At 36.6% G+C, this 26143-nt stretch overlaps 1 protein-coding gene across 1 annotated transcript in view; it reads right to left on the bottom strand.

The window, feature by feature from the left end:
- Positions 1 to 4877: 4877 nt before the first annotated feature.
- Positions 4878 to 26143, bottom strand: part of NSUN3 (NOP2/Sun RNA methyltransferase 3) — a 277672-nt gene continuing 256406 nt past the window's right edge. The window contains exon 6 of the mRNA XM_062206702.1: positions 4878 to 5130. Coding sequence (XP_062062686.1) covers positions 5052 to 5130 — 79 coding nt within the window. The 3' untranslated portion in view covers positions 4878 to 5051. The remainder of the gene's footprint in view (positions 5131 to 26143) is intronic.

The raw sequence follows: 26143 nt of genomic DNA, 5'->3' as shown, positions 1-26143 counted from the left end.
TTCTTCTCAAACTATTCAGAACAATCAAAAAAGAGGGAATCCTCCCAAATTCTTTCTAAGAAGCCAGCATCACCATAGTTCCTAAATCTAAAAAAGATGCAGCAGAGAAAGAGAATTACAGACCAATTTCCCTGATGAGCATAGACACAATAAAAATTCTGACTAATAGAATGCAACAACACATCAGAAAGATCATCCATTCAGGTCAAGTGCTATTTATCCCTGGTATGCAGGGAAGGTTCAACGTTTGCAAATTAATCACTGTGATACAGCACATTAACAAACTGCAGAAGAAAAACTATATGATTATATCAATAGATGCAGAGAAAGCATTTGATAAAATACAACACCCTTTCATGATGAAAACTCTAAACAAATTGGGTATAGAAGGAACATTCCTCAATACAATCAAAATATATGAAAAACCCATGGCCAACATCCTATTATTGAATGGGGAAAAGTTGGAAGCATTTCCACTGAGATCTGGTACCAGACAGGAATGCCCACTCTCACCACTGCTATTCAATATAGTTCTGGAAGTTTTAGCCAGAGCTATTAGGCAAGAAAAAGAAATTAAAGGGATACAAATTGGGAAGGAAGAACTCAAACTATGCCTCTTTGCAGACGACATGATTCTTTATTTAGGGGATCCAAAGAACTCTACTAAGAGACTATTGGAACTCATAGAAGAGTTTGTCAAAGTAGCAGGTTATAAAATCAATACACAAAAATCAACAACCTTTGTATACACAGGCAATGCCACAGCTGAGGAAGAACTTCAAGATCAATCCAATTCCTATAGCTACAAAAACAATCAAATACCTTGGAATAAACTCAACCAAGGACATCAAAGATCTCTATGATGAGAATTACAAAATCTTAAGGAAAGAAATAGAAGAGGATACCAAAAAATGGAAAAAATCTTCCATGCTCATGGATTGGAAGAATTAATATCATCAAAATGTCCATTCTCCCAAAAGCAATTTATAGATTCAGTGCGATACCAATCAAAATACCAAAGACATTCTTCTCAGATAGAAGTGAACTGTTAATCACCATATGAGCATGTTCATTGGCATTTCAAAAGTTTATTCCAATCCATTCTTCTTTCATACTCCAAAACATCTTGTTGGATGGGATAGCTCCACAGGAACATGCTGGTGCCCAAGGTCAGCCCAACTCTCCACTAATCAGGTTTCAGCGGTTATTGGGTGTTCTGACTCCAGCATGCAGAACTCTGACCACCTTCAAGAGCCACTGGGCAGTCTATTGGTGGCCAGCAGCAGTGGGAGAGGGTGCAGCAATGCAGCAGTGCCATCTTGCTGTGCCCCATTGATCTTTTGAGAAAAGCATGGTGAGGGAAGTATTAGAAACTTTAACATTTTAGATGCCGAAGTTGAAATTCAGACCTCTTAAGCTACTTGCCCAAATTCATAAAGTAGAGAAATGGCTGTTTACGCTTTCTGTCACAGATCTGCATTCTGTCTTAATACAGTGAATGCCATGACAGGATGCCTTAGCAATTCCCTTCATTTCTTCTTTACCCAGGTTTGACCTGACAAGGCTTTGCTGGAAGTTGAAATGAGTACAAGCAGATAACCTGGCCCTGGCTTAATAGCAACATACCAGAATCAGCACTGTAGGGAGAAATGTCATTGCTTCTTAGCTGGTAGCTGCTATCATCAACTTTACTGATCATTATTTTAAAAGATTAATTTGAAATTGCCTGTATTCCGAATTCCCGCCAATTAACACAGATTGACACGGGTTTGCAGCATGTTGAAACAAGAGGGGGCAGCTGTCCTCTCCCTTGGAGGAACAAGGGATTTGCTTCTGACGCTGCTATTAGCATTAATAGGAGTTGTGAATTTACCTTGTCTCATTTCAGTGGGAGGAGAGGGCTCGCTGGATGATGAATGTAGATAAGATTATTCTTTTCAGAGCATTGCTCGCAATTTCTATTAGTGGCCATGGTTTATCCCCTTGTATGTCTTTATAAGCCAAATCTTGCTCAAAAGTCATAATACCTTAGATTATCAGCTGTATCAGGTAATGTCACCAATGATAAGAGCCTGCTGTTAGAATAAATTCTGTGTTCTGTTCTGCATCTCAGCTTGTTTTTAGTGCAGACTCCTAGGGGCTTGTGCAACAGTGGGAATCCATTTATCGGCACAAAGCAGCCTCTTGTTTACACATGATCACTTGGTAATCATGCAGCCTGTGTACAAGAAGTCAAGAAAAATAATAAGTGTGGCTCATCAGCGAGGCTGAAACAAGGGGGCTGTCTTTTCACAATCAAGCAATTCTTTATGAGGATTAATGTGGCTTTTGATAAACTGCCAAACAACCACAGAGGCTACATTCAGAACAAGCCCCACTGAAGACCTTTTGGGCTGTTCATTTTCATAGATTCTTCACAGAGCATGTTGAACAATTTCTTAATAATTGGAAACCAAATGTATACCACAAAAGAATAGCTGAGTGTTCTCTCTGAAAGCCAAAGAATTGAATTTATCTTCTTTTTCATACTAAAGAATATTACAGTCATAAAATGTAAAGAGATTACTTCCTTTTCCAACAAATTTCAATGTCCCCAGAATATATGCACATTTTTTTCTTGAATTTGAATACATAGCTAGTAAAAGGAGACAGTTATTTATGTCACAGGGCTTCAGAAATTATACAAATCCTAGACAACTCCAAAAGTTTCTGTTTACCTTCTCAGCTGGATAAAATAGGATGAAAGTAATATTCTCAAGCTAAGTGCTGGGAGGTAGTTCTCCATGTATCTCTCATGCTTCTACATGTCTTGCTGGCTGCCAGCAATGAAAGGCCATGACTGCTCTTTACACAGGAGACTTTATCAGGGCTGTATTTATTAACAATCTGGAGAAACGAGTTAACATCTCCATCCAAAATTTAGACTTGCTTACTACTTATTATAAAGGTATAAGTGCCTCAAGTTATTGTTCTTCAAAGTGTGATGACAGACCACTGCACATGAGGCATCCATCAGTCCCACATCCCATGAGACTTGGGGCAAGGAGATGGAAGCAAATAGTTAGCTGCTTCATATGTCATGAGCATTGAAGTCCTTTGTCTCTAAAAAAGGGATCTCATATCTCCTGCCAGCATCCATGAAATAATCTCATACTCCCCTATTAGCTTATAACTAGTATAAAATAAAATTCTAGACCTGACACTACTATGTATTATTTGTGCCTAATCTAGATATTCTGAAAACCATTGGTAAACCACAGGGACAATCTCTCTTTTAACACGTAAGATTTCTTCAATTCTTTGTCTTTATTTTCCTCTCTTACTTCCCTTCTGTCCTTCCTCCCTACTTACCCGCCCATTCTTTTCATTTTTTTTTTAATTTCTCTCATCCATTCTTAGTTAATCGGGTCAGGTGGGTCCAACACTTTTTCTCTTTAACACCAGAACTAGAAACATGATACAGTCTGCCATGTGGATGATTCCATACTCCTGTTCACAGCAGTCAGTTCAAGAATTTAGCTCAAGACAAGTAAATGCAACTCAATTTATTGAGCACTAACTACAAATAGGGACTCTTCCAGCACCTGCAATTGTATTTTGAAGCAAAATAGAAAAGATTCTTTGGAGCAATTTGGGTACAAGTGGAAATTTTCCAGAGCTATCAGGGAAGTTTTGAGCTGTGGTTGATGAACTAATGTAATTTAAGACTAAATTTGCAGTGGCTATCTTTTTCTCCTCACTGAGAGATCTTATTCAATAATAAATTCAGCCCAGAACTGAGATGTCAAGACTCAGCTCTGATGTCCCTTTTATATTTATTCTGATAATTAATAAATAAAGATCATATCTCTTTTTTAACATTTATTTAATGAATATAAATTTCCAAAGTACAGCTTATGGATTACAATGGCTTTCCTCCCCCCATAACTTCCCTCCCACCCTCAACCCTCCCCTTTCCTGCTCCCTCTCCCCTTCCATTCACATCAAGATTCATTTTCAATTCTCTTTATATACAGAAGATCAGTTTAGTATATATTATGTAAAGATTTCAACAGTTAGCACCCACATAGAAACACAAACGGTAGAATTAGAAAGGTACCAGGGGGTTCCAATTCAATCCCATAAAGGTGGTATGTACCAATGCCATCTCACTAGTCCATTTGATCAATTTCTGTTCACAATTGATCATAATGATAGGACTAAGAGTCAAAGGGATCACATAAACAAGACTAGTGTCTGAAAATACTAACCGATAGAATAGAAAAGGGAGAGGACAATCCAACATGGGAAGTGGGATACACAGCAGACTTGTAGAATGGCAGATGTCCTAAACAGCACTCTGGCCTCAGAATCAGCCCTTAAGGCATTCAGATCCAGCTGAAAAGCCCATGAGAGTATTGTAGGCATGGAAAACCAAGACACTCTGTCAAAAAAAAAAATGACTTAGATCTCCGCGAGTGAGATCCCAGTGGAAAGAACAGGTCATCAAAGAAGGAGGTACCTTTCTCTGAAGGGAGGAGAGAACTTCCACTTTGACTATGACCTTCTCTAAATATGATCAGAGCCAGTGAACTCAAAAGGCTTCCATAGCTATGGCAATTCATGACAAGAGCCTAGGGTGATTACTGATGCCATAAACAATAGTGTCAATTTGTTAAATCAACAACAGGAGTCATTGTGCACTTACTCCTCATGTAGGATCTCTTAATGTGCTGTACATTGTGATTTAATGCTATAACTAGTACTCAAGATTATATCTCTTTATGGTGACAAAATGATCTTTTGAAAAATGTATATGTATTGTGAAATGATAAACTATCTTATTAACATATGTATTGGTTCACATTCCTTTTTTAATAACACTTAAAATACCTCTTAATCAGGCTTTTGAAGCAATGGTTAAGTTGTCACTTCAGATGCTTACATCCCATGTTGGAGTTTCTGCTTCTCCATTTCCAATCCAGTTTTCTCCTAATCCACAACCTAGACAGCAGGTGATGTTCCAAATAGTTTGGTCCCTGACGTCCACATGGAAGATCTGGATGGAGTTCTCAGCTCTTGGCTTGGGGAGTGAAACAGCAGATGGAAGATTTCTGTCTCTTCTCTCTGACTCTCTCTTTCTCTCTCTGCCTTCCAAATAAAATGAAAATAAACATGTTTTAATCTCAGGATTTTCAAGCAGATAATTTATTATTACAATCTATAAACACTGTTGTAGAATAGATCTGTTAAATGTATTCCTTGTGTCCAACTGTGAGTTTGTCTTGTCGATTCAGTTGAGCATCTCTATGCAGAAATGCATGCCTAAAGCCAGTCTCACCCCGGATTGTTCAGATACACACCTAGATTCATTCCACCTTTAAGTTAAGCCATTTTGAGCTGTGTTTCTGTCACTTAAAGCCAGGAGGTTTACTAATACTGGACTTAAGTAAATTTGGGTAATAGTGCATACTATCTTAGAGTCTACGAACATAGATTAGCATATTAGAACCACAAGAAGTCCTGCTGCAAAAAACAAAACCTACTTAACACTGATATTTCTCATACTAGTTCTTATTTTCCACACACTTTATCACTTTGTTTTTGTTTGTAGTAATACTTACAATTTCTTATAAAATTAGTCTTTCATAAACCACACTTGGAAAATGGTGGAATATTCTTTCCCTATAGATTCATTTTAAACTCATAAATCAGAAAATCAAACAGAATAGAGAAGATATGCGTAGATGACAGTTTTTTTCTGTATAGTCTTGTACTCATTCCACAAGCATTAATGGAAATCTACTAGTGTCAGATACAGTTGAAGTCACTAAACACATAAAGCTAGAAGGAAAATTAGAGAATGTATTACACAAAAAAAAATCAGTGCTTTCCCATCGACCATAGAAATGCTGTGTCTAAAAATAATGAATTTCTTTGTTTCTGTAAGGAAACTTGATATTAAACTCTGTCATAAGAAGACCATATTGAAACATTGACAAGTTGAACCATTTACTTGATTTTGTTAGGAATTACATGGCAATCCCTCAGTTTATATACAGTTACAGCCTCTGAGAAGACAGAAATGATGGAAATATCTAACCTATTTAGAACAGGAGGATAATACAATTTTTGTAATAGAAAACCTAATAATATCAGATTTGCAGTCCAATTTCCAGTCCATAGTGTTTCAGTTTGATCAGGAAGGAAAACCAAAGTCAATAAACTAATGTGTTAAGTATTTTAAACCATGAATGAAAACTGCTTTGTACTATGTGATGGAAGAACACATAAAAGAAGATATCTGTGAAACATAGTATACTCATGATATTATTCAGTTTGCATAGTCAGCTTGGAAGGTAGATAGCATTTTTGTCTTGTACTCAAAGTGCCCATGAAAAATCAGAGAAAAGAAATACAGCTCTAAATACAAGAAATTGAAGAAGGGGGAGACAAATTAAGCCAGATTTAGGGAACAATTCTATGAGAATCCCTGGAAAATAAATTAAAATAAGCAAAGACACGGATGTTATTTTTGCTTTGCTTTTGTTTTTATTTGTTTTTAAACTACAAAGTGTTCCTAGCACTACTGCCCTGGCAGAAAACATTGTTTAGTAGCTAAAATATGGGTGGCAATGACAATATCAATGATGGCAGACAAGAGAAAGAAAAAAGAAATTTAGTTATTTCAACAGCCATTTCTTAAGTCACAACTACAAGAAAATCAAGATGATAAACTTTTATAAGTATATGAAAATTACTAATTTCCTACATTTGTCACCCAAAAGTAATGTGTCAATAAATCAGATACAGAAAATAATTCAGGGAAGGAAGCATGTGGCAAGGGTCATATGACTGATGTAATTAAGCGCTAGTGGAGGGTTCAAATGTAGTAGATCCCTTCTGGTGGGAGGTTAGAAAAAGCTGGACAGGCTCAGAAACTTAAGGAATGAAAAGATTTTAACAGGTGGAGAAGCAGATGAGGAGGAATAGATAACACTTGATAGTTCATTGCATGGAGAATGTAGAACTCTATCTCTGATGACACAATGTATCTGAAGTCATGTAAAAAATGGTTAAGCACAATATAATACAAAGGATTATACAATGACCTGGTACAACTTGCTTAATGTCTTGAGCCTTAGTTCTTCAACTGTAAAATGAGAAGAGCCATACTTTCTTTGCCCTTTCCAAATGACTTTTGAAGTAACTTAATAAGAAAATATCATAACCTTTTAAAAATCTATATATTTAGCAGCTTTATTGATATATAAATTATATCCAAAACAGTGCATATACTTAATGTTTACAATTGATGAGCTTGGACCCATGAAACTCACCATAATCAAAATAATAAACATCTTTATCACCCCCAAAAGTATTCTCATGCCCCTTTGCTTTTGTTTTTGTTTTGTGGTAAGAGTACTTGACATAGTAATTTCCTGCTAACAAAAATTTTAAGTGTACAATATAGTATTTTTATCAATAGGCACTATGTTATATGAGAGAGCTCAAAAATGTACTCATCTGGTGTAACTGAAACTTTGTAAAGCATTCCCCCCCCCCATTTCCTCCCCACCCATCCCCTTTCAACCACCACTCTACTCTCTGATATTTATTGGCTGAGATAGCTCATTTAAGTGACATCGTGTAGTATTGTCTAGCCAATGTATCTTTTCACTATTAATTGCAGAGGCAGGCATTTATCACAGTGGTTAAGATCTACTTGGGATGCTAACAGCTCACATTAGAGTACCCGGTTTTGGGTCCCTGTTCCTCTCCTGATTCTAGGTTCCTGCTATTGCAGACTCTGGGAGGCAGCACGTGATGGCTGAAGTACTTGGGTACCTGCCACCCATGTGGAAGACCAGATTAGGTTACCAGCTCTCATTTTTGGACTGGACCAGCCATAGCTGTTGTAGGAATTTGAGGAATAGATCAGCAGATGGAAGATATCTGTGCTCCTCCTCTGCCTCTCACCTCTCTACCCCCATCTCTCTGCCTTTCACATAATTAAAATAAATTTTAAAAAATGTTTAAATAGAAAAAAAATATTAATTGCTTTAAAATTGAAGCCTATTTATGACTCCCAAACCAAAACCTGGGTATAAGCTATGTCAGCAATGTCAAACAAAGCCAAAATAGAAATAAAGGAGCCATTTCCCAGAAAAGTCAACAGGACCAAAGCAAAAATCTTCTGACTAAAGGATGCAAATAGGAAAACTCAAAACAAAACAGACTTAGAGGAGAAAAAAATGAAACCAGATCGACTTCTTCCATGGCCGAATCGGAATGCAGTTCCCTGCCATAGCCTCAGACATATTGTAATGTGTTGTCATATTTATCTGTGGGACTCTGCCATTACATTAGCATTCTTCAAATTATTTTTACATTTAAATTGATTTCAATTACATAGACATTTCAAAACATTAATATTCATTTGAGATATTTCTGATATATTCTTGGTGTGCTAAACTTTTTTAGGCACTGGTTCATAATTAACCCACTCCACATGTAACTGCTGGAGAACAACCCTGGGAAATTCTGATTAGTATAAGAGCCTTTTTGCATATGCTCAAAGATCTGAAATTATAAACATTCCATTGACAAAGCGTTCACACATGCAAACCATGCCACCAAGATTGTACTTTGAGATGTCTCCTTGTAACTTAGCTGAACTAAGTGCAAGCAACAGATACACAGATTAGGTGATTATGAGATAGAACAGAAGGAATTTGGCTTTTGGAGAAGACAATGAGGAGAATAATGAGCCCAGAGGAAGGAAAGAAAACTTGATGTCTTCTTATGAATCCCTTAAAAGAGTGTGAATGCAATGAATTTCCTGTGGATACTTATTTTTGAGGGAAAAAAAAGTTTGTGTAAATAGAAGCAGCATGTATATTTTCCAAAGCCATAGGCAGAGAAAACCATGAGCATTTAACACAGGCAAGGAAACAAACAGAACCATGGAAGAAGTGTTATAGAATTTTAGCATTTGAAGCAATGTCATTTAAAACTCATTGAGCAGAGAAACCCACAAATGTTATTTGGAACATAAGAAAATTAAACCAAATAGTACATAAAATAGAAGGTATTTAAAAAACAACAGTTGCAGCAATTATATTATCTCACTTAGACCACAATTCATCTAAAGGAGTTCAACAAAAGGTTTGGGATAAGCTGAATATGAAGTTAGGCAACACTGCCCCCTCGTGGTCACCTCTGTGATCTGGGCAGAGCATTCTTGGCAGCAGACGCTAAGGCGCATGCTCAGGTGAATATCTGCATTTGATTGGGGTCCTGAGATTTGGAACTTGTGTGTCAACTGAGTTACAATCTTGTCTGAGGCTTGGAAGTTGCGTTAAAAGAGACCCTCTGGAATCTCATAGAAAATCCTTTGAATCCATAGTGGCCCAGATCGAGCAGCAGAGTAAGGCTTGCAAAATAGTTGAAGGCTGTACTTGATCATCCCTTAACCTAGCCTGCCGGTTCTATCCTCTGGAAAAGAGAAATCTAGGTAACTAAGGGGTTATCAGCATTACTGGGAATGTGGTATTTTTAGAGTGAAAAAGTCAACTCTAAGAAGATTAATAAGACTTGAATGGAGTAAAGGAGGTTAACAGCAGCACAGGCTGGGAGGCCTGGAGCGCACACAGCAGAGGAGCTCCACATCAGAATGCAAAGAGGCTCAGCAACTGAGTCAGCAAAAGTAGGCGGAGACCTCAAAAATTCACGAAAAAATGGAATTCAAAGATAAGGTTATTTTAGTGCAAAAAATTAGTGGTGTGGGAGGCAAGGATTTGACATGGCACTTAAGACACACACACACACACACACACCAAGCATATTAGAGTAGCTGGGTTTAATACCTGGCTCTTGCTTTTGACTCCAGCTTCCTTCTAATGCAGACCTTGGGAGGCAGTGGTGATAGCTCAAGTGATTGTGTCCCTTCTATGCACATGAGAGGCCCAGACTGAATTCCTGGCTTTTGGCTTTGACCTGGCCCAGCTCTGGCTGTCGTAAGCAATTGGAAACATTCTCCACCCAGAGATCCCAGAAGAAATAGCAAAGGAAACCTCAGAAAGGAGTTTTCCGTTAAGGCTTTGCTGTGGGACATACTCAACCAGCCAAGGTGACTACAGCTCATATCTGTTTACCAGAGCTGCATACTGAAATTCAGAAGCTGGACCAAGTTTACACAACTAGTTTGTTTGCAGCACAAAGATTAGGATGTGGATCTATGTGAAATTAATTTATCTTTTATTTATACTGATCTGCCCCCCTTTATAAAATAAACTTAGGGCCCCAGGGATATCTATTCCTCTATTTCTTTCAATTTTAAAACTTTCCTACTTCACACTACACTTAGTTCCATAAGGCTCTTCCAATGTTTCTCCCAAGTAAACAGGATATAAATATTATATAAGTAAAATCAATTAAATTTTTATGGGAAATTGCTATAAGCTGCAAACAACCACTGGTCTTTGCATGAGCCCTTATACCGTAATCTTAATAATTTGATGGCAGATGTGGCTCACTCAAAGTACAATTTTATAATCCACCAACAGATTCTATTAAAATAATAGAAGTAAATAATGATTTGCATATTTTAAATAACTTTAAATTTTTTATTTACCTGAAAGACAAAGAATAAGAATATGAAATAAAAAGATGCAATTCTAACAAAATATGGAGAACGTCTGCTGAAGGAATGAGATTAATCTCCACCACGGAACACGTGCAAGGGTCTGGACCAGGAAAGGCATAAATGCAGCAGTGAACTCTGTTGTTAAATCAGTTTACAAAATGACACTGAATAGCAACTACAGAAACAATGACAGCAGAAAAATGAATTCTACTAGTAAATCACTCACTTCTCCAATTCCCTCTTACTAAGGCAATTGTAAGCAAGATCTGGCCCTTAAACTGAATAATCCCATGTAGTCATCAAACAATAAAGGAGAGAGGAAAAACCAACAGAAGGAAGGGAGGGAGGGAGTTAAAAGAAGAAAGAAGAAGAGAGGAGAGAAAAAGAAGAGTGAAAGAAAGGAGGGAGGGAGCGAAAGAGAGTAAAGGAAGGAAGGGAAATGAAGGGAAGGAGGAAAGGGCAGGGAGGGCAGGGCAACAGAAGGAAGGGAGAGAGGCGAGGAAGGAGAAAGAAAAGAAAAAGAAAGATACCGGATATCCTGCTGTTCTGAAATTTATAAAACTGACTTGATTTTAATTTAAAATAGTTTTCTAAATTTCCAGATAAAGATGGTAAATTGAAAGCACTTTCTGCTGTCTTTGAAATGCCCAATATATTGTATCTGTTAAAGGCATGGACAAAGAATATTGGAAAAGAGACAAAAGGGTCACAGCTTTGAAACACAGAAACAGGTGAGTGAATGACAAATTACTCAGCACACATGAAAGCTGAATTCTAGGCCCAACACGAAATGCTGAGAAACTTCCTGAAACACAGGACAGAATCTCCCAGAGACCACCACTAAGAAGACCAAGTAACTCTGAAAGAATAGGGGGGAAAGTAATGCTAACAAACAGCAGGATTGTTTTTTTTGTTTGTTTGTTTTTGTTTTTTTTTGTTTTTTTTATTTTTTTTATCTTTTATTTAATGAATACAAATTTCCAATGTACAGCTTATGGATTACAATGGCTTCCCCCTCCCATAACTTCCCTCCCACCCGCAACCCTCCCCTTTCCCGCTCCCTCTCCCCTTCCATTCACATCAAGATTCATTTTCAGTTCTCTTTATATACAGAAGATCAGTTTAGTATATATAAAGATTTCAACAGTTTGCCCTCACATAGCAACACAAAGTGAAAAAATACTGTTGGAGTACTAGTTATAGCATTAAATAACAGTGTACAGCACATTAAAGACAGAGATCCTACATAATATATTTTTTAAAAATTAATTAATTTTCTATGCCATTTCCAATTTAACACCGGGTTTTTTTTTTTTTTCATTTCCAATTATCTTTATATACAGAAGATCGATTCAGTATATACTAAGTAAAAATTTCATCAGTTTGCACCCACACAGAAACACAAAGTGTAAAAATACTGTTTCAGTACTAGCTATATCATTACTTCACATTGGACAACCCATTAAGGACAGATCCCACATGGGACGTAAGTACACAGTGACTCTTGATGTTGATTTAACAATTTGACACTCTTGTTTATGGCGTCAGTAATCTCCCTAGGCTCTAGTCATGAGTTGCCGAGGCTATGGAAGCCTTTAGGGTTGGCCGACTTCGATCTTATTCCGACAGGGTCATAGTCAAAGTGGGAGTTCTTTCCTCCCTTCAGAGAAAGGTACCTGCAGGATTGTTTGAAAGCCGAGTTTAAGAAGCCATTACACCCTCCGGGTCTCTCACTAACTCTGTGAAGTTGACCATCTTGTCTCTCTCCCTCTGGCAGAATACCAGATATTTGTTGTGAAGGCAGAGCAAAACTGAGGTTTGCTCTACTGCAGGAGCACCAGGCACGACAGAGGGCAGAGGCATCATCACAAGAGTAGAAGAACAAGTCCAGCCTGAAGGTTGAGAGCCCCTTCTCCAGCAATATTCAATAGACATACCCAAGCACCTCTAAACTTAACATCTCAGACATCTACTGTATCATCAGTACAAAATCCACTTACGAATGAGATTGACAGATGGCTGTGCTCTACATAGTCATTCAGGTTCCCAGACTCCCACCATTTTGTAACTTCTCCATCTGTTTGTGGAGTTCTATATATTCACCTGGCAAATGATGAAAGAAATGAACTAGGAGTCATACTTAGTTCCTAATTCTTTGGCCTTGAAAATATAAACACACTGTTTCTGCTCACTTCCCATTAGCAAGACTCAAGGGGAGATTGGAAATGTGATCTCTCACTAAGTGAGGGTTAGGGTTTTGGGCAGCAATTAAGATACTGCTTAGGATGACCACATCCCATATCACAGGGCCTGAGTTCAAGTCTCTGCTCTAAATCCGATTTCCGCTTCCCGGTAATGCATTTTCTGGGAAAGCAGTAACTGATGGCTCAAGCACTTCGGTCCCTGCTGCCCATGGGGGAGATCCAAATTGAATACCAGGCTTCCTGGCTTTGGACTATGCCAGCGTTGGCTATTGCAGGCATTTGGGCAGTGAGCTAGTGGATGGCAGCTCTTTACCTGACCTTATCTTTTAATCTGTCTTCCTTTAACATAAGAAAATAAAAATAATAACTATTAAAAAATCTTAAAATCTATATTGTGTCACACTATTGAAAAAAGGAATATGTGTCACACTACCAAAAAAAAAGAAAGAAAATGACAACAAAAGTAGTTCTGGAAAATAAAAGGCATAATAATATTTATTAAATAATCAATATAAGAGAAGACAAAACCAAGAAAACATGGCAAAGTGAAGGAAAAACAAGACAAAAACATAATAAAATTAGAAGTTCAACATCCAAATAATATTAATTAAACAAAAAAATAGAAGCAAAAGAGAGAAAAACCGACAAAGTAAATAATGCAGGCAAAATTCAGAGGACTGAAAAACATGAGCTGCTAAATTGAAAGACCTCACAAAAGAGTTCTGACAGAGTACATAAAATAGACTTGCACTATGAGACATTTTGTGATATTTCAGGTCCCTAGGGATGACAAAACGCTTTGAAAAGCCTTAACGGCAAAAAGATCAGATTTTATGCAGTGATCAAGAACAAGAATGATACAAGATTAATCAACAATCACATGGAAGCTAGAAGAGAGGAGATCAGCATGATCACAATTACAATGAGACATAATTTCTTGTACAGAATTCTTCATAAATAAAAGTATCAATTTAAAATAAGAGTACAATAAAGACAGTTTCAAACATTCAAAACTTTAAAAGATTACCTCTCATGCAACTTTTACAGGATAATACTAAATACTGTGTCACATTAAAATGAGAGATGAATCGAAATTAAAATCAGGAAAGCTAGGAAATTAGGAGTTGGTATGGAAGAGAAAAAAAAAGAGAGAATTCTGAAGAAGAGAGCCAATAGAGATCCCAAAACTGAAACTACATCAGGCTTAGAGATCACCCAACTGACGTGGGAGCAGAGAGATGCTTCTTCAAAATGATGAAATTGACAGCATATCTTCAAAATCGATATCACACTGACAGTACACCTAACTGGCTGAGGGCAAGGTTGGAAAAACAGTAGCAGCACTAATAGTGGTGGTGTTATAAAAGAAATTAACTTAACTCAAGCCTAGGTGAAGAGAAATAAATTGGAAAAAATAGAATTAAAGATATAAGAGCATGTATGAAAAACTAGTAATGGATATGGGGTAGTCAGGTAAAACTACAGATTTTGTAAAATATCTCACTCTCTCTTCAAACAAGTATATTGGCTTTACTAGATTTCCACATTTCATTTTGTTGCCCATTCTACTTTCATGAAAGTAGAAGATGGCTTATGTTGTCATTTTGCTGATGGACATTTTTTTCATTCCATGTGTGACCTGAATTTTGCTTTCTCATAATCGTCACCTTTACCATGCAACAGTTAAATTGAAATCCCTTAATGGCTGCTGCAAAAATATTGGCAACAATTTGAAATTTTTATTAAAGTTTTCATCTTTTAAAGTTTTAAATTATGTCCTTTGAGGAAAGGTATTGGCAATTTACTATAAATATTTAAAAATAAAATTAATCTTTAATAATTAAGAAGAGGAAAGGCAACTTGGAACCCTGCAAAAGTGGTTCATCTGGTACAATTTGTGCCAACAACATCAATTAGCAGAAATTTAATGCTTTACAAAGAAATCTCTATAATGAATGCCAGATGTAATTCCTTGACCTGGCTTACTAAAATTCAGGAATCATCTTCGGTATTCATACCACAGCAGGAATTATGTCAGAAGAGATTATAGCCCTTGTCTTGTTTAAGCCATAATGTTGTTCTTTTTTCTTTCTTGTATATTCTTCTTCACTCCATCCTTAACTGTTAAAGACACCAAGATATATTTTTCCTGCATTGAACATTGCAAGTTTGGGTAAGATAATGCTCCACAAGGCATTGGTTAAGGGGAAAGGTTTAACATGGTTTCTCAATGGTCAACATATGAAATACATTACACAGAGTGTATGTTAAAAAATAAAAGTTCCAGGATTCCAAATGTCTGAAAAGAGAAAAGACATACTGATTTTGACAAGGGGAGGATAACAGAAGAAAAGAGAAAGTTCATTCCCTTGGAGAGCTGGAGAGACGTTTGCCATGGAAATTCCACGGAAATAAGAGGCTGCAGCATGGAAAGTGCAGACATGCAGCAGTGAACAAGGACACCACCCATGACAAACACAGCAGAAGCTGCAGAAGAGGCCAGCTTCTGAGAGTGAGGTGAGAGCAGACTGTGGCAGCCCATGCCACTGGTGATACTGCCAGATGGAGAGCCTTGCAGCCTATACTGACTTTGAGACCAGCCTAGAGCCCTAGCTGGGGGCAGGGTACCCACATAATCCAGTGAAGGAAAAGCACAAGAGTGCCTGGTGACCAGCCAGGAGAAAGCACCATCCTAATGCTACAAGAGGCTTCATGGTTACTAGAGGGAAAAACCCATGTTCCCCATTAACATAGAATCTTGTTGGAAGGATTGGCCGGGATCTTGGCACCCACTTAGCACTGTGAGGTGCTGGCTCTGGAAATGTCTCTGCTTTATCTGTGGACAGAGCAGGCTTGCTGGGCTGAGACTGGATCCTCTGCACCCCATGACTGTGAGAGCCTTGTGCACTATGTGAGAATTCTGTGACTGTACAATAGGGTGTGCAATATATCTGGGTCTCTGGGCAATCACTGTGTCTGGCATTAGAGGCTCAGAGCTCCCTGACTGCCTGGGATGGGTCATTGTAGAGGATTTCATGCTCACACTGAGGACCATATAGATCCTTTTTGTGCTTCATGAGCCTATATGAGTGGAGATTGTAGCCACTATGGGCCAAGCCCAGGCATTGATCACCTTGGAAGAGAGGAAATGCGATCGGCAACATTTTCAAATTTTTATTAAAGTTTTCATCTTTTAAAGTTTTAAATTAATTTAAAGTTTTAAATATTACACCAACACCCATGATCATACTGTCTCACCTGTTGACAATAGAGGAGATCTACCATGTCCAACTTGGGTGTCACCCTTGATTCTCCCCCTACACTTGAGCAGTGAGCAGAATTCCCTGGCCTGACACCCAGCATATACCTCTGGATATCCACTGAAGGAACTGACACTCCACTAAGCTACAGAGGAATAGTTCAAACATGAAATACAACAGTGAAGAAAACCAATAAATGTTTATACAAATGCCTAAAAGTAAGTATAGAAATGCAAACAACAAAAACAAGGAAGACTACATGACGCCCCAAAAGGAACACAACAACACTTTAATATTAGATTATAAAGATAAAGTGATTGATGAAATGCCTGAAGATGAATTCAAAAGAAAGATCATAAAATTACTGAGAAACATAGAAAAACAAATTCATGTGATAAAGAAATCCGTGCATGATAGAGATGAAAAATTTTGCTGAAACATAGAAATATTGATGAGAAATCAAGTTGAAATGTTAGAAATGAAGAATTCAATATGTAAAATAGAAAATGCAGTAGAAAGTTTCAAGAGATTTGGTGAGGCAGAAGAAAGAATGTCTGAGCTAGAAGAGAAATCCTTGAAAATATCTGTCAGAAAAAAAGGAGAAAAACTGAAAATAGTGTTCAAGATTTATGGGATACTATCAAGTGACAAAACATATGTGTCTTAGGAGTTCCATAAAGTGTGGAAAGATGGAATGGTCAGAAGTACTATTCAGCAAAATAATAGCAGAAAACTTTCTTAATTTAGAGAAAGAAAAGGACTTCCAAATACAGAAAGCACATATAACTCCTAATATAAATGATCAGAAAAGATCTTCACCATGACACATTATAGTCAAATTTTCAACAATAAAACAAAGAAAAGGTTCTAAAATGTGCAAGAGAGAAATGCCAGATTACCTGCAGAGGACCTCAATTAGTATAACAGCTAATTTTTCATTAGGCTCCTATTGGCTAAGATAGAATGGAGAGACCTATCCTTTGTTTTAGGACTTGGATTATAATGGAGAGACATAATTCAAGTCATAAAACAAAGAAATTTCCAACCCAGAATAATGTACCCAGGAAAGCTCTATTTCATAAATGAAAGTGAAATAAAGACCTCCCAAAACAAATAGAAGTTGAAAGAATTATAACCCCTTGTCCAGTCTTACAAATGCTCCTTAAGGTCATGCTATACACAGAAACAGAGAATGACAGTCATCACTATTAAGGAATGTAAAGGCAGGGGGCCAGCACTGTGGCACAGCTAGTTAAAGCCCTAGTCTAAAGCGCCAGCATCCCATATGGGTACCAGTTTGAGTCCCGGCTGCTCCTCTTCCATCCAGCTTTCTATCAATCCAACTATGGCCTGGGAAAGCAGTATAATATGGCCCAGGTCTTTGGGCTCCTGCACCCATGTGGGAGACCTGGAAGAAGCTTTTGGCTCCTGGCTTTGGACTGGTGCAGCTCCCACCATTGCAGCCATCTGGGGAGTGATCCAGCAGATGGAAGACCTCTTTCTCTCTCTGTCTCTACCTCTCTCTGTAACTCTGTCTTTCAAATAAATAAAATAAATCTTTTTTTTTAAAAAAGAATGTAAAGACAGAAAAATCTCCTAGTAAAAGTACAAAACAAATCCAAAGCAAACCATAGGGTATTTATGGAAAATTGTAGGAACAAATCAGTACTTATAAATGATAATGTAGTATGTAAACAGCTGAAATTCTCCAGTTATAAGATACAGAAGGGTCGAATGGTTTAAAAAAAAAGACCCATTGATTTTCTGCTCAATATAAACACATCTCACCAACACAGCTACATGCAAACTGAAAGAAAAGAATGGAAAGTGATATTTCATGATAATGAAAAGCAAAAACAAGCAGATGTAGCCATCCTAATATCAAACAAAATAGACTTTAACTCAAAACCTGTTAAAAGAGGCAAAGAAAGGCTTTGTATATGATTAAAGGATCAATTCAATAGGAAGATGTGTCTATAGTAAAGATGAGAGATTAACAAAATGCCTGAAAAGGAATTCAAAAAAATGATTATAAGATTACTCAAAAACACAGACAAGCAACTAAAGAAATAAGAAAATCCATACATGACATGTAGAAAAGTCTAACAAATTCAAAAACACTGAAAATATATGTTGTATCTTTTTTGGCCACAATGAAATGAAGCTGAAAATTAACAAAAAAAAACTATAGAAAATATACAAATGTGGGGAAATTAGTTACAAGAAGCAATTCAAAGATGGCGCCCAGAGGAAGTAAGGTGGGTGGAACTCGAAGTTGTTTACCACTAAAACTTATTGGCTATGCAACATCAGGGGAAGTGGCAACAACTGATAGCAAGTGTATAGACATATGGCTAGTCCTATGAAATTCGCCCCAGAAAATGACCCTTTAAGTGATTGGTTGGTCTTTATGCCCTGCCCCAATGACTCTGCAGTTTTGTGCTATAAAAGGCTCTGTTACACGCGAAATAAACAAGTTCTTGCCAGACTTGGCTCCCCGCTGCCTCTGACTGTCTCCGGGATCAGGAGGCTGGGGAACGGGCGAGTGGCGCACTTACCTTTCCTCGGACCCAGTCCATGCTTGTACAGGTAGACTAAGACCCTGAATACAAACACATGGAGACTGAATAGCATGCTCAATAATGAGTGGTGGTTCATAAAATAAATCAAAAAGGAAATCAAAAGTTAATTTAAACAAATGAAAATAACAACACAATATCTCAAAACATACGGGATACACTAAAAGCAGTGCCAAAAGGAAATTTTGTAGCAATCAGTTCTTATATTAAGAAATTGGAAAGGCAAAAAATAAATGATCTAACAATGCATCCCAAGGACCTATATATATATATATATATATATATATATATATGAACAAACCAAACCTAAAATTAGTAGGAGGAAAGAAACAACAAAAATTAGATAAGAAATAAACAAAATTGCCATAAAAATGCAAAATGATGACTGTTTTTTTTTTAAAAAAAAAATACAATTCATCAACCATTTGCACAACTAACCAAAAAGAGGGGAAGGAGAAGACCCAAATTAATAAAATCAAAGATGAAAATAGAGATGTTACATCTGGTGCCACAGAAAAACAAGAATCATCTGGAATTATTACAAACAGCTATATGCCAACAAATTTGAAAAACAAGAAATGGTTAAATTTCTTCACTAATACAATTTTTTAAGAAATAGAAAACCTACATAGACCCATAAACAAGATGGAGATTAAATCAATAATAAATTTAAAAATGGCATGCATCTACAATCAATTTTGACAAACAAGTTAAAATCTACCTAGATAAATGACAGTTTTTCCAGCAAAGGGTGCAGGGAAAATTGGATCTCTACATGCAGAAGCATGAAGCAAGAGCCCTATCTTACACCTTATACAAAAATCAGCTTACAGTGGGTCAAAGATCTAAATCTATCACCTGATTCCTTCAATTATATGAAGAGGGGCTAGAAATGTGGTGCAGTGGGTTAAACCATGGCATGCAGCACCAGCATCCCTTATGGGATCTGGCTTGAGTTCTGACTGCTCTGCTTCCAATCCAGCTCTCTGCTAATGGCCTGGGAAATCAGCAGAGAGTTGTCAAGGTCCATGGGCCCCTGCACCCATATGAGAGATCTGGAAGAAGCTCCTGGTCCCTGGTTTCAGCACAGCGCAGCCCTAGTTATTGCAGGCATTTGAAGAGTGAACCAACGATGAAAGATCTCTCTCTTTCTCTCTCTCTTTCTCTCTCTCTGTTTCTCTTTGTAACTCTGCCTTTCAAATAAATAAATAAAATAATTTTTAAATATTAGGTTAGACAAATGAAACATCTATAATCATACCTTACAGAAAAAAATTGATTTGAAATGTATCATACATATAATTTTAAAAAAAAATTACTTGAGGGAAAACACTACAAGACATTTACATAGGCAACGATTTATTGGGATAAGACCTTGGAAGCACAGGCAACAAAACCAATAGACAGATGGGATTACATCAAGGTAAAAAGCTTCTGCACAAGAAAGGAAACACTCAGCAAAGTTAAACGGCAACTGACAGAATGGGAGAAAAAATTTGCAGCCTATGAATCTAATAAAGGATTAATATCCAGAATGTATAAGTAGATTAAGAAATTCAACCAACAAAACAAACAATCCAGTTAGGAAATGAGCAAAGGACATGAACAGGCATTTTTCAAAGAATGAAATATAAATGGCCAACAGACACATGATTGATGTGCTCAGGATCATTAGACAGCAAGGAAATTCAAATAAAAACTACAATGAGATGCCACCTTACCCTAGTTAGATTGGCTGTCATCCAAAAGTTTAAAAAAATTCTGCTAAGAATATGGAGAAAAATGTACCCTAATCCACTGTTGGTGGTAATGTAAACAACTACAACCATTATGGAAGACAGTATGGAGATCCCTCAGAAATCTGAAAATAGATCTATCATATCATCCAATAATCACACTCCTGGAAATTCATTCAAAGGAAATGAAATCAGTACATGAAAGTGTTACCTGTATCCCCATGTTCATAGCACCTCATTCACAATAGCTAACATATGGGATCAACCCAGGTATCCAACAACTAATGACTTGATTAAAAATATGGTATATAAACACCATGTAATACTACTGAGCCATAAAAATATAATGAAATCCTGTCTTTTGAAACAAAGTAGATGTAACTAGAAACTGTTTTGCTTAGTGAAATAAGCCAGACCCAAGAATCTGATACCATACATTTTTTCTGATTTGTGGTAGCCAATATATAGAGTATAAAAATAATGTATATGAGAAAAATTAACATGTTGTGATCTGATTATTGTTTATAACTCTTGCAGAACAGTGGTCTACTTTTAACTTCCAGAATTCTTTATTTAAATGATCTGACATTAAGCTGGGAAAGGAAGAGGGAAGAGGAAGAAAGGAGAGAGTATAGGTAGGAGGGAAGTGGGGGGGAGTATCATGTTCAAAATCTATATAAGCAAAATTTTTAAAATTACCAAAAAAGTGTGTATTAAGCCTGTGATTATGAAGTAAATTGAAAGTATGTTATCATATAAAAATATTTTAATAGAAAAGGAAGAGGAGTGAGGGACAAAGGAAAGGATCATCATATTAATAGAGTCATATCTATGCAATATATGAAATCAGTTATCTTTATACTAATAAATAAAAATGTAAATAAAAAGAAAAATAATCCTGGCATAAGAAAGATGACAGTTTTATTTTTCTTTCATATAAAAGCTGGAAAACAGCTCCACAACTTCTTTGGGACCCATACTTCTTCCAAGTCTCTATCCTACCATTCTGGTTTAATGGTCATTGTTCCAGGCAACAGAAATGGCAATGATGTTCATATCATCTAAATCCTATTTTGAAGAAAGTGCCTTTCCTGAAGCCATATGCAACACCTTGCAGGTATATTTTATCAGCCAAATAGTTTCTATTAGCTATGCAAAGAAAACAATGAAAAATTGTTTGGGCCAAATACATTGCCAACTCCAACAAAGTTGAGGTTCCATTGCTCATAGAAAATGGATCTTAAATAGGCATCTGGTAGTTCAGTCCTTAATTTTTGGCTGTGGGAAATTCTCCTATCTTTTCTAGGCCTCAGTAGTTTTTTCACCTACAAAATGGGAGCTGATACTTTTTATTATTGCTATAACATTTAGAGATAGCATAAGTGAAAAACTTGAAATGCAGTAGAAATGTAACCAGTGAAACAATTTTCCAAAAAGTATATAATTTCTAAAATATATTTTTGTTCTTTCTGAACATTGTTGTAGGGAATATTAATTATCTGATCACATGTGATTCTATCAAATACTGGTACTACATCACAATTGCCTTGCCAGTATAGTCCAAATACTGAAGTATTTGAAGTATTTGATATCCTTCCATTTGTTCCACCTTACACTCTGAGGAAATACTGATTGGGAATTAATAAACTTTAACAAAATCATCAAGCACTAACAAAAACTGATTATCTACTCATAATGGAAGAAGATTAATTATGAAGGGATTCACGCAGCATATGTGAACATTATCCAACTCCATAAATGTCTTTACTCTCCACCAACACAATGGCTTCAGCTTTCTAGGAATTTTCTCTTAAATACATACCAGCTTCTTTTTTAAAAAACTGCAAGCCCTGGGTTTCTCAGTAATGTTTCTACAAGGAGACTGCAGGATGTAAGTGTAGCTATTCCCCTAACCATTTCTGTATATTTTTTGTAGATTAAAAAATATGACCATAAAGTTTTCCCATTATAAGATGCATGGCCCTTTGCACTGTGGTTTACCACTTTTTCACCAAATGTTGGCGTCTATTTACCTACCTGTTGAATCTGGGCTACCCTAGGATTTGCTTGGCCTGTGTATAGAATTTCATCAGGTGCATACCCATCAATGAGCATGCAATCTTCAAGTGAAACATGAGTGCTGTGTACAAATGTAGATTCTGTCTTTACTGCTAAGCTGTAAGCAGCAAGTAGAGAAGAGAGGAGCACACAGCAGTGCTTCACCTCTACAAGCCATTTGGTACCTTCTAACTAACATTTTGTAGCTCTGTTCCCAGCTCGAACAAGAAGTCAAGGATCCATTTATGAAAACGCAGTTTTTCTTGCATAGGAGTCTCCTTTTCTAAGAACTGTTTTTCTTTTCTCTGTACTCATGTGCTGCTTGTGACAGGAGCCTCTGTGTGGCAGGAGTTCCTTGTAAGAGAGGGAAGACTCCAGTTCACACCTTATAACACAGCATTGCCCTGGCAGAGATATATCTCACTACCAAGGAGTCTTGGGGCCAGAGGGGACAGAGGGTAGGCTGTGGACATTCTTGGAAGAGTAGAGGTGATGAGATAGTCCTCATTAATGCTTAAATGTCATAATGATACCAATTAACTGTCTAGCACATACAGAATTTGTGCACTTAAAATTGCTAATCCAAAATTCCTTCTGTTTAATTCTTACATACAGAGAGAGATTGGCAGAACCACTCTTGGAGGACTGCCGAAGTTATGTCACGCTTGCATTTCTCTAATGAATCCCTGGGTCATGAGAGGACATGTGTATTTCATCATAGTAACCACAGAGAATTTTAGTTTGGGCAGTCATCATCCTTTTTCAGGACTTCATGCAATGTCCTCTTAGCCAGTCCCCAAATCCATTTTCATTGTTTTCCAAAAGGCAGGTTCTGAAATAACAGTGTATTTTGCTTGTGCTTCATTCTCTTTTCTGCAAAAAGTTTTCGTTGGAATATTGTGCACATACACAAAAATGTACAAATCAGAAATATATAGCTTGATTTATTTTTGGAAAATAAACACATCTGGACAGCCTGTACTCTGATCAAGAATCAGAACATCATAATCTCCTTAGAGGGCTTTTTTGAGACTTCTTATAGTCACTGACATTACCATTAACCTATAGTCTGCAGATGGTGATTATACTTAGGGGAATGGAGTGAGAGTAGATGGGTGGGTAAGGAGCACACCTCACATTTTTCCATGAATTGTTCTAATTTTCACAACAAGAATATAACTATTTATACCTTTGAAATAAAACAATTTTTGAAAATGTTACAGACACCTCAGACCCTCTTATCTTGACCCAAAGATTTGACCTGATGATCCTTTATCATCAAGTCCTACTTGGATTCAGTAATTGAAAGCACAGCCTCCACAGTTATACAATCAAGGTCATATCTTATCAAGTAGGAAAAATTGCTGGCCTTTAGTCAAGTTCTTCAAACTTTCAAGACCTGAGTTGATCTACAAAATGATTTTAATTATGTCATAATGGACTAAATGACAAAGTATTTGTAAAGTACTTAGTATAGTAGTTGAAACATCTTAAGGGTTCTATAAATCATACCTACTACTAAGTGTCAGGTAACTAACCTTTAGATAGCGAAGAATATACTCTATTTCAACCACTGAATTAAAAACTTAATTATTCTCTTTTTTCTGAATCATTGAAGATAGAGTGTTATTCACCATTCACAGAATCTGAGGAACACGCAGCTGACTAAAAGTATCTCAGTGGTCATCAGATTCATGTATTCATTTGTTTATTACACAAATTAATAAAATTAAACTTAGACAGTCAATGATTTATTTATACTCACATCATTTGTTAGCCAAAAAAGCTAAGAATGAAATTTCAATTTCTCTTGTTTCCAGTCCAGTGCTTTCTTCTACTATACCATGATTCATTCACTCAGCCATATCCTAATAGAGCAAACGGTTATTGAGTGTCTTATAAATACATGGTAGTAAAATTCAAACCAAAATGCCTATCCCAGGAAAGGATGGGAAAACACTTTCTTTTGGATTAAAATAACTAATTTCTATGTAGTCCATCAGCAGCAACATTTTTACTGGGAGGAAATGCAAGGAGATTGTCTGTGTATTAGATGGTTGCTAATATGTGGTATTAAAAATTAATTCTGTTTCTGAATATATTGAATACGAAGGGCATTTTGCATCCATCTGTTGCTGAATCTTCTGTTGTTTTAGTTGCCCATGTTTATGCTAATAAAAAAAATCAGACCACAAGTTTCTACCAATCTCTCATTCTTTCTTCCTATACCCAGGGAGGGGGCCCAAGAGTGAAATTAGAGTTGTGAATTTAACTTTTGTAGACAAGCACAAGGAGGCTGAGTTGAGGCCAATGGAAGTCAGGGAACAAGGTGTCCTAGAAAATTTTTCCAAAAGTAATGATGGCTTTAGATTGAAAGAAGGTACCATAAAATTGAGTTGAGAAGAGTTTTGGACTTGTGTTTGATTCCTGATTTCTTGGGGCTGAATCTGCTGATAATCCTGTAGCCTTGTGTTAGTCCTTTCCATTGGCATGGCTTTCATTTCCTCATCCCCAGAACACCCTCCACGATTGATCCATGAATTTGTGATATATTTTTTGTTATAATTTTTCTTTTACATGGTGAAGTATTTCAGTTTTAATTTTCTTGTTTTATTTGAAATGCAGAGAAACAGAAGTGCACACACACACACAGAGACAGAGAGAGACAGAGAGAGAGAGAGAGAGAATATCTCCCATCCATTGTTCACTCCTCTGTGAATCCCCTGTGACTTCCACATCAACACTATGATGTATTTATAAGAGTAAAATTTTTAGAAAATCAGATTCCAAAGAATTAAAAACTGACTGGTTAGTAGTTACAAAGACTTAATTAATCTTTACTATGAAGTTCTCTATTTTTCTCACATTCTTACTATTAATATTGGATTATATCATTCAAAGAATAATACATTGAGGAATCATTTCTAAACTTATTTTAACCACACTTACAAAGAAAAATCACATTAAGAAAAGGTACATGAAACACAATATCATAGTATGGTGACTACCTATAAAGTAAACATCCATTTATCTACCATCCAGGTCAAAACATGGAGGCCTACGGACTTGGTGTGCATCCCTGCATCTCGAAATGAGTGGTAGGGACCCAGGTACTTGAATCATCACTTTCTGCCTCCCAGGGTGTGCATTAGTAGAAAGTTGGAATGAGGAACAGATACTTGGGACTCGAACCCAAGCACTCCAATATGGAATGCTGGCATCCCAAATGAGATCTTATCCACTACACCAAATTCCCCACTCCTGCAGTACAATTTGTAACAAGCTATATGATGGAAGGATTACAAATCATTTGAAACTTAAATAATGCTCTTTTGTTTCAGCTATTCAATACACTACACTGCCACATCACCCCATGATTATTACTTTTATTGTTCCTTTTTATATTTTATTGAAAAGTAAGGAAAAACTCCTTTAAAAAGAGTTAAGATTGAGAAGAGTACATTTCCTGTATTTTCTTCTAATAAATGGCAAGGAATGCTATGATCAGCAAAGAGGATGCATTAGAGATGCATATATTAGCAGATCAAAGAAATATTAATATTTCATACATAGGGATGAACATGAGGGAGCAGAAAAACAAAATTTTTCTTGACCATTACATACATTTTATCAAATTAACATATATTTTATGTTCTTTCAAAAAACATAATACATAGAA

This window comes from Lepus europaeus, chromosome 2 (genome assembly GCF_033115175.1).
Source record: "Lepus europaeus isolate LE1 chromosome 2, mLepTim1.pri, whole genome shotgun sequence".
NCBI classification, from domain to species: domain Eukaryota; kingdom Metazoa; phylum Chordata; class Mammalia; order Lagomorpha; family Leporidae; genus Lepus; species Lepus europaeus.
Note: the sequence above shows the minus strand (reverse complement) of the source record. Positions and strands in the feature narration are given on the sequence as shown.